The sequence below is a fragment of the Limulus polyphemus genome, unplaced genomic scaffold (assembly GCF_000517525.1).
Source record: "Limulus polyphemus unplaced genomic scaffold, Limulus_polyphemus-2.1.2 Scaffold554, whole genome shotgun sequence".
Taxonomy (NCBI): Eukaryota; Metazoa; Arthropoda; class Merostomata; order Xiphosura; family Limulidae; genus Limulus; species Limulus polyphemus.
Window position 1 is genome coordinate 111,131 of NW_013666164.1, and position 10,445 is coordinate 121,575.

The 10,445-nt window shown below is 32.7% G+C and overlaps 1 protein-coding gene across 1 annotated transcript in view; it reads left to right on the forward strand.

Moving 5' to 3' along the window:
- The first annotated feature begins 600 nt into the window (after positions 1-600).
- The window catches only part of LOC106459070 (activator of 90 kDa heat shock protein ATPase homolog 1-like), a 24,699-nt gene continuing 14,854 nt past the window's right edge, over positions 601-10,445 (forward strand). The window contains exons 1-2 of the mRNA XM_013918648.2: positions 601-1,120; positions 9,172-9,251. Of these exons, the coding sequence (XP_013774102.1) occupies positions 1,041-1,120; positions 9,172-9,251 (160 nt within the window). The 5' untranslated portion in view covers positions 601-1,040. The remainder of the gene's footprint in view (positions 1,121-9,171; positions 9,252-10,445) is intronic.

Sequence of the window (10,445 nt, forward strand, 5' to 3'; positions counted from 1 at the left end):
CACGTGACACACAAAAATCGATGTTTATCTGTGTTTTTTTCAAATTTTACAAACTTAGTAATGTATAGTTCTAAAATATGAATTATAATCTGCAGTTTGATACCAAACTTATTGACATAAATTCATGAAATAGTAGTTCAATAAAATTTTGGGTTTGAGTCAACAAACGAGATGACATGGCCTTTCACCTGTAACCAGTATAGAAAGGATTAAAGTTAAAGCGATCAGCAATAGAAGTCATAAATACGTAGAATGCTATCGAAAGACAATCAGAAACTACGAAGTAAAAGAAATAGTAAGAATAAGATCATTTGTGCTACTAAGTGCGCAAACTGGCCTAGATGCCACGAGCATGTTGAAAACCTTCTCACATCGCAAATTAGAGTGAAAATACCCCCTGTACGGTCTAATCATAGTTTTCAGGTTAAATGTGTTTTACGATCTTGGTAAAAATAAATGACATAGTTATCCGAATGATACAGGAAACATAAATGGAAATTTTTTTATTGACTATATATATATATTCTTTTTTATTGATTAAATTAACATTCCACTAGAGAGCAGCTCTATACACTCAGCATAGTCTGGAAACTTCGATTTAAGGTACCACTAGGTGTTCCTAGGCTTTGGTGGGTTATTGCTTTGATTTAGGAAGCACTCTGTTAGCAAAAGCAGCGTAACCGTCGGCTGCCAAGTAATTGTAAAGTTAGATTAATAACTGAATATATTTCAAGTACTTAGTTCAAATCGTTCGGCAGTACTTAGGGAAATTGAACCAGCGAAGGAAAAACTGTAACTTACGAAAATTGAAACGTAACTTTCAAACAAGATAAAAAGTTCAGACAACATCACTTTTCTTCTTAACTGTTCTCGACGTTAGCAGTTAGAGAGCATATCCGAATTCAGAGTTGTATATCTACAACTTACAAATTATATAAAAATTAAAAGGTCTATAAATCTGTTTTTCCTATTACTCTCGCGTACAAAATAACGTATTTGGAATTAACGACTATCAGAACGAAGAAATTAAAGTGAAGAACATGGCCAAATGGGGAGAAGGAGATCCGAGATGGATTGTAGAGGAACGGCCAGATGCCACAAATGTGAACAATTGGCACTGGTGAGTTCATATAATGATATATGAAGTTCCATATGCCATATGGAAATCTCATTTCATTTTCATAACGTATTTATATCGTTGGTTTGATATACATTAGCATTTTAATTTTCATTAGTAATAACACGTGCATAGTTAAACCTAGGCCTAACTTAATATTATAACTGTTTAAAAACTTTTTGTTTTAATTTATATTTGAAAGGGTTAGGGGTAGACAGCTAGTACACCTGACTCATGCAGCAGTATTTGATGATAGTAATAGTTTTAAGATTTTCCCTAGGCTTTGTGTTGTTGTTGTTGCATTGTAATATTCTTACTCTGTTACATTACTATTTTGCATGCCTTTGAGTCAAACTTTGAGCACTGCTTATGTATCTATGATATGGTACTTGTAGTGTGTAGTATTTATCATACTAGGCTATACTAATATCAGATCTGTATGAGGTGTCACAAAACTTGATTTATACAATGCTGCTATATTGGTCATCAGATTCTAGCAGTCATCAGCAATCTATATCAGTTGTCAAAATAAGGTTAAAGCTTTACATGCTCTCATTGGTGTGAACATCACTTATGATAAAAGATACAAGTACAAAACTGTACTTCTATTCAGTTTCTTAACATATTTTCCTTTGTGCACATTGGTTAAATGATTTACAGTGTCTGGTGACACAGCATTAGAAGATAAGTATTTCATTTTTAACTTAAAACTAATGGTAAACTATTGAACATGTGACTTTTTAAAGTTGGTGCAAGATCTCTATGGTCTAAAGACACTGTAATATACGTACCTCATGATCTAACAAAATTCTTGAAATGAAGTTTTGTAGTGTTAGCCAGTTCTTCCTTTCTGTCAAGAATGTATGACAATAATTGACATACTGTTCCAATTTTTTAGAAATGTAGTGTGTCATAATCATTTAATTATGCATGAGATGTATGAATGGAATACTATGTGAAACTTGTAGTAATTCTAGAAGAAGTAAATAATTTATAACTTGGTGTAATATCTCATTATAATAATGAGTAGTGAAATAATCATACTGTATTTATTATTATAAGACTTTAAGTGAGAGGGTATCACAAACATTTCCACACAGTCAGTGGAATGATAAATTCACTGCAATTTGTTAGACTGCAAGGTGGGTAAATTATGATAATAACTAAACTAATACAAAAACAGAAGAGTGATAAATACCAACTATTGTACAAAAGGTAAAGTTTTATAAGAACAAACCTGTATAATATAACAAAGTTCTAAACCTGCTTTTATTATTGTTAGTAAAAGCCACTGTTATCCTTCTTTTTCAGTACGTAGATTTTGAAATACACATCCTAAGCTCTTTTAGAATTGAATCCAGCCTTGAATGTAGCTACCAATAAGTCCAATATTAAGAAAAATATTTTAAAAACTATTTCATTAGAGGAGATCAAGTTGAGGGGATCCTACATATTTAAATTTTGAGATACTACTTAAAATAAAGTAGAATTTTGTTAATAAGATATGATGACCTTGACACTAAAAAACAAACTTAAATAGTTAACCTCAATTGAAGGCACTTCATCTATATCATTGTTTCTCAAATGTCTTAGTAACATGTCCCACCTGTACTTCAAGAACTTCTCGTGACCCACTGCAGAAAATGATAGAAGTATGACACATATGGTTATGTTGTTGTTTCACAGTTGCTATGCTTGATTTCTCTGCATGACAGTTGGTAACTTGTGATGCATAGTGCTATTCGCATTGCAGGAAATGTTGCCAATCCTGCTGCTTTCACAGTAAATCAGCTGATATTCATCTTTTGCCCTACTGTTTCACATGACAAATATACTGTGATTTCAGTAATAAATTTAGTGTAAATTTTATGGAAATTTATTAAAATTTTCAATAATTGATAGTCTGCATTTTGTGAGAGATTACAGGTTTTGCATTATTCCTTGCTGTTTTGCAACATTTTTTAAAATATTGTCTTCTAATCTTAAGCCTTTTCGTGGTCCGCCTCATGTTACTTTGCAGCCCACAAGTTGTGAAACACTGATCTGTTTCCTTTAGTTTTTCTTATTGTAATGTTTTGTAAGTTTTCAGTTTTTTCAAACAATTGTTGATTCAGTCTTTTTCTGTTATTTGTCTGGGACTAAATATCAAAATCACAAAATTGTTTCCATTCATCTTTATCATTTCACACTGTTGCATGTTTTTATATAGCAACAAATATTCCACCTTTCACTGTTTCACATCTTACGAGTCAGGCTTTGGAAAACGCATTTATTGATTGCCATATTACTGACTTTAAAAAACAACTGTATCTGCATATTGTACTTTTGTGCAGTGTCTGCAAAATAAGGTATTTGTTGTAAATATTATGATAACCATTAGAAATTTAAGTTAATAAAAATTATGCAAATAATTGGATTATCAGTGCATTTTATCTTGCTTTTTCTAGTAGTTGTGTCAGCCTTTTATCAATGTGTTTCAAAATGTACATTGAAAAATTTTTACATCCTGGCTTTTGGGAGTTGTGTGTTCATGTATATAACTACTATTTTTTTATACAAAATTAATGGAATCCTACCATTTTGCTTTCATTTTGCAAACATGGCTATAAGTAACCCCATGACCTTTCCTCTTGGATCTGATAGCTGTCAAAATGAGGTTATCTTGAACTATATCTTTGTCAGGATTCATGCTTTATCATGTGCCTTACAATAAATTATGTTGGTAATTCACTTATTTGCAAGTTTTTCAACTATAAGAAGTTAATAAATATGTATGGCTTTCATTGTATATTAAACCAAAGGGTATCAAATATTTGGTTCAATAATTCTAAGAAATGCTGACCTCGTGTTTTGAACTGTTCTCATGTGTGAAGAACATGCACATTGATCATGAATATTCATAAGAACTATAAATAGTTATAGATTCAGTCTAGATTTAGTTCAAATCCAATAACAAATTATGTAACCCACCAGAAAAGAATAATGCCTAATCAAAATTTATAATTGACTTATATCAAGTTTGATTTGTCACTTGTAGAACTATTATTTTTCATAACAATTACATTTATCCATTTTTAACCAGTTCGGAAAAATATCACTATCCAACATCAAGCCCTTTCATTGAAAGAATAATAGTCTTCACTATGTTCTATAGTAAAGTGGCTTATTCACAAATTGAGAATGCAGTTGTAGATCTTTTTGATCAACATTTGAAAAACAACTTAAATTCAAAAAGGAAAGGAAATATTTTAATTCATTTTTCAAAACAATGTCTCACAACAAACTTTTGAACATTTCACAATCTAAAAAAAAAGTATATGAAAACTAAATCAAAATAGAGGAATTTATTTAATCCTAAATTATATTTGATTTAAATATTTAGTACATTGGTTCTAAGTGTCATGCAGCTTAGTTAAATTTTCCTCTTTTAGAAATTAAACAAATAAAATAGGGATATAAATGATACTTTTCAGGTCTGGAAAGGATTAAGATGGATCTTACTTTATTATTGCATCTCTTCTCCTTTTTTTTTCTTCTTTTTTTTATCCTTTGAAAACAGAATAAGTTTTTTTTCATCAAGTTGGAATATCTTGCATCGAGGATACAATTTTTTTCATTAATGCAACCACTTATTCTTATTTGTGAACTTTGCAGTTTTTTTGTTGTTCACAAGAGATCCTAAAAATTGTTTTGCATTTTTGTTTGTGTTTTATGTGATGGGAAATGTTCAGTTTTTCTGAATATTTTGTCCATTGAACAGTAAGGATTTTTCAAAATACGTAACCCCTACACATGTCCAGTAACATACACAGTAGTGACATCTTGTTGTCTGCAGTGATGTGTAGAAATGACATCATATCTGCTGCTGCCTGCCTACCTTATGATAAAGCCGACTTCAGAGAAAGCAGCAAAGGCTGTTCTAAGTTATTGCAAGCTGTGTGATAATTTCCCTACTTAATTGAAAAAAGTTTATATCTGTATTCACATCAGAGGCTTAAGGTACTGAATAGAAGTATAAAATAGATACAGATTATTGACAGTTTGACAAAAATGAGAGCTGGAACAAGCATTTAGACATCACAGAACAATCTATCAGGACACTGGAATACTCAGTTTCCCCTTTTTTGGAGTATAAAAAGTTGCCATTCCCTCCTTAGGTAGCATGATTTTCAAGATACTTGTCTAACTTCATTTGTGGAATTTATATTTTTATGACAAGAAGTTTATTGAAAAAGAATTAGAAAAATGACACATTTGTTTGTAATTTTTTAGACAGAATAAACATTAACTTCAAGAGATCTTTTGTGTGTGTGTGTGTGTTGTTTTTTAAGTTTAATTCTACAATATTCAATAAAATAATAATAATAAGTAATATATGATGTTATAAAACATTAAATAATTGTGTTAAAAATCCTTACCCTGATTCTGATGTGTTGTAACATAACTAAAAGTTATTAAGAAATTACACTTAACCAACTTAATTCAGTTCACGTCATAACAGTTGTTGTCAAGTGGTTTACTAGTATATAAATAGAATCCCAATTTCCCAATTAGTACTAAATCTGTCATATCACAGCAACCTAAAAAGCTTTAATATTGGTAGAAAGGCAGGGTTGGTCCAATTTATCCAGTCAAAAAAAGCCATTAATTTTTAGATACTTTTTAAAAAGCACATAGAACTTCACTCGGGAAAACATAGTCACATAGAAAAATTACATTTAATAGTGTAAAAACCAGAAATACTAAGTTTAACAAATAAATTAGAAAAATTACTAATGAAAACTCGCTAGATGATGGTGTTTCAATGGAAATTTTAGATAGAATAAACATAGTAGGTTGGAGAACTTGAATTGTTTGTTGAAAGAAGAGACAAAGTTTTGGCTTCTATGTTGAAGCTTCTTACTGACAAGCGCAATATGCACATGTTGAAACTGAGATTAAGAGCAATACTAACAGCAGGTAGTTCATATCAGTCTCAACTATCAAATAATCATTTCTGGACTTGTGATAAAAATTCATAATTCTGACACAATAACTTATCTTTGCTCATAAAATAGCTTTCTTCAATTTGTACTACCCTCTTTATGTGCAAGTTTTCTCTCACCACTAGCCTTTATGCTAGCACCTATCTCCACATGTTTTCCACGTGGTATACCTGCATTGTTTGCATGCAACCCTGCCTTCAATAAGAGTGTGACACACCCTCCTAATGCAACTGACTCCCTCTATGCAGTAGAACCCGATCTTCACTTCTCGATCTGGCACAACAGTGATCTGTTGTCTCACTCGCGTCTTGCTTAAATTTGATGTTCATTGCCTTTTGCATTTGAGACTTTGCTTTTGTTTTTGAACTTCACCAATAATTTGTTTGACTTTGCATTTTTTTATACTTTGGTTTATTACTTTTTTTCATGAAGTTTCATTACTACATCACATTACAGTCATTTCATCTAATTACTGTGGTGTGCTTGCACTCAAAAGAATTAACAACCACTACTGCTTTGGACCCTGCCAGTGAACAGCAGCCTATCATGGTAACTTCAGGTTCAATGTTATCGGCTGAGGAAGTTTTGGCCCTTGTCAACATGGGGATGATTTTTTTCATGTGGGCTGAGGGGTCTCCTGTACATCAACAACTTCTCCCCTTTTTAGGGGAGCTGGTATAGGATGATGAAGATTTGGATAGCCCCCTTCCTTTACCATGCAATCTCATTCTCAGACAAGGAACATGCCATGACCTTCTTCTCCTTTTCTGGAGTTAGAATCACTGGTATGTTGTGTTTTGTCCTTGTCTCTCTTGTCCTCTGACCTGTCTCCTTCCCTGTTGACTGGTCTTCCTTCTTCACCTGATATTGGGGTCTACACTGAGTATTTCGTCCAGCAATTGCATTTGGGGGTCAGCATGCCACATCCCCACGCGTGTTTGAGGCTTACGCTTTGGCACACCATCATTCAGAGTATATTTTTCTGGACACGCAATAATTGGATTCACTTCCTCCCATATGTGGTTCAGACCCTGATACTTCTGTACTCTTTTCATAAGTACAATTTTCTTGCCTTCATTTGACTTTAATATCTCTCCTTTATTACCTTTCTTCCAAATGCCTTTTATCTGAGGCTCTCCATTGTTCCCCTGAGGGGTTTTCAGCAGATGCCCCTTCCCTGGGATGCTCTTTTAACTCATGTTTGTCCTCCCCCTACAACTTTGCATAATTTAAGCATGGCCCCATTTTCGCAGCAAGCTGGGTTTTTTTTCTGACTTATTGGAGTTGTGAGCGAAATCCACCCATTTACATACTTCACTTTCCTCCCTGGCCATTTGTTTGTTGGAACCTTCCCCAGCTCCTTCCTCTCCCTTACCTGTTCATTGCTCACGGATCACTCCTTCATGGCATACTGTTGTTCACTGCTGACTCACATGCTGCCATCGGTACCAGTGACTGTCCTGTTGAATTGAGTCCAGTAGGGGCCAGACTGTTTCTTTTTTCAGGTATATGGGAGTTGTTTACCACAGACTCATGGATTCTTCAGGCCTTATCAGAAAGACTCTCCCTTCATTTCCTTTCACCTCCTCCCTTATCACCTTTTCCTGTTCTCCCCCCCTCCCTCTTCAGGACCCTCTTTCTAGCCAACATCTTTCTGCAGCAGTTCAAGATCTTCTCCTCAAAGATGCTATAGAAACAGTAGTTCCCACTGTTCCAGGTTTCTATTTCCCCAAGAAGACCAGAGATTGTTGTCCTGTTATAGATCTTTCCAGTCTGAACTGCTCTATGAAATTTCTCATTTCACCATGGAGTCTTTCCTATCTCTTCAGTGGGTTTTACTCTTGGTTTTTGAATAACAAAGATCAACGTGTCCAATGCTTACCTTCGTATCCCCATTTCCCCCCTCCCCCCTTTGGATGTACCTCTTTACAACCCATTTCATGGTGCAGTCTCCCATGAGTGCGTTTACTCTACATTGAGATGACACTCCTTTGGTACTCTTCAGAAACTATTTGAAGGGGACTCCTCTAGGTTACTCTCACACTGGTCCCTCCACCTGCTCAATGTGAGATTCGAGTGGAATTTCTTACACTGAAAATATATTTCTAATAGATACCTAAACTCACACTTCCCACCTGTCCTCCCCACTTCTGGTGTATAATCTCGAAGTGAAGTTTGGGTTCTATTGCATAGAGGGAATCAGCTGTGCTAGGAGGGTATGTCACATTCCTATTGATAGAGGGTTATCGTATGCTATACCATGTAGAGGTAGGTGGGATCATAAAGGCTAGTGGCGAACAAAAATTTGAGCATATAGAGGACAGTACAAATCGAGGAAAACTATTTTGTGAGAAGAGGTAAGTATCTATCCAAAATATATTTTCAGTGTAGGAAAATAGTAACATCTGATGCTTGGTATGCAAAATAGTGTGTGAGGGGTTGGACTGAATACAATAAAAATATTGAATACTCAAGGAGAAGAACATGGTAAACAGGAAGAATGTTTGTTTCATAGCTATTTTACTTGCTGTTATTTCAGTTTTCATTTTAATGTAAACTTGATCATTTGCCTAATATTTGTCTTAGGAAGGACCTTGGCTAGAATGCACATTCAACAGATTAAACTTTGTTTTTCCATATAGGAGCAACAGTTTTATAAACTCCAAAAAATTGTTGGTTTTTGTTTTTTTTCCAGTCCTGGCAGGAGGCTTCATTAGTACTGGGTTTAACAGATAGCATAATTGAAACATTATTATACACCTATTTACTTTCACTCACAATTTGTTATCAATAAGTATAATTAACTTGTAAAGGCTTTTCTTATTTTCTCACCAATGTAATTTGTCTCTCAGTCATCTAACATGCATTTTAATTATTATTGTTACTTTTTAAGTAAGTAGAGAAACATGGTTTTATTGTTTATTTTATTTTGTACAAACCATGCTATGTTACATACTAGATAGTATCATAGTTAATTGTTTTAAATAAAGGATAAATACTGAGTTATAGACAAATATATATATGTATATTACTGTTTTAGTGGATGAAAATGTTTTCTATCTGTTTCAGGACTGAAAAGAATGCTTCATTTTGGTCTCAAAATTTACTGAAAGAATTACTGAATGATCTTACTATTGAGGGAGAAGTTGGTGAGTTTTGCACAGAGATTATGCAGTAACACATTTTTACATAATGTTTATCGATAACCTTTGATCAAAGTAAAATCTGATTTTGTATACTGGACTAACTTGAGGTAAACAATGTCATATAACAATTTAAAATAAATAAAATTTATGTTTAAATTATATATTTTCATGCATTGGGCTTACTCACTATTATCAATGTTTCCGGCTGTAATGCTAATAATGTTTCTCTAGGTTTGACCAGCATAAGAGATTGAGTTCTAAATACATATATTAAGCTAGTAATGCAAAATAATCATCATAAGTATGAAAACAAACACAAGACAAAGATAAATATATTTGATTAATTCATTCCAATTCCATGGCATTATACTGGTCAGATCTGCACTTGCATTCATGAAAAGTGGTATCTCATAAATGTCATTATATGTTTGAAATATAAATACATTGGACATAAAACATGATAATCATTAAACATTTTTTAATCTAAATTATATTTAATTAGTAAATTTACAACTTATAATGAAATAAAAACTGCTTTGTAGCATAATCGTAAACTATGCAATTATGTAACAGGCCCATAACAATTGGTTCACAAGTGTTGTTTCACACACATTGTAATGCTTATTAGCAAAATACAATCACAGGCCTTATGATGTCATGCACTAGCCCACTTTATTGAAAGAAGTTTTGCAATTAGATATCTTAAGTATCTTTACAACTAATATCAGTTGTATTAATTTTACAAAATCTTATTTATAAAAGTTACCTTTGTAGCCCTTTTACAAATTATGTATAGCTTTTCAAAAAGACTCGCAATTAATTTAAACTAATGCCAGAATGAATACCATTAAAAGACTCGGTAGTTTCAAGTTTTTAAAGCAAAAGAAAAACTCCCAAAATAATTATTTCAAAAAAATAAAAATGCAAGCAGGAGAACCAATAAAAAGTAAGATATTACCTGTACTTAACATGCAAAATAAAATGTGTTATACTTAGATTATTTGAAGTCATGTGATCAAAAAATTTTAAGCCTATGACATTATTTAAACATTAGAAATTTCTAGACCATATAAAGAAGAAAGGGAGCTCTTCAGCAAATAAACTGGGAAATAATTACAGCTTTGCTTTATATTTCCACAAATTTTATTTGTGCAGACAGAAAGTTTTAAATATTTCTACTTGCACAAATAAAATTTG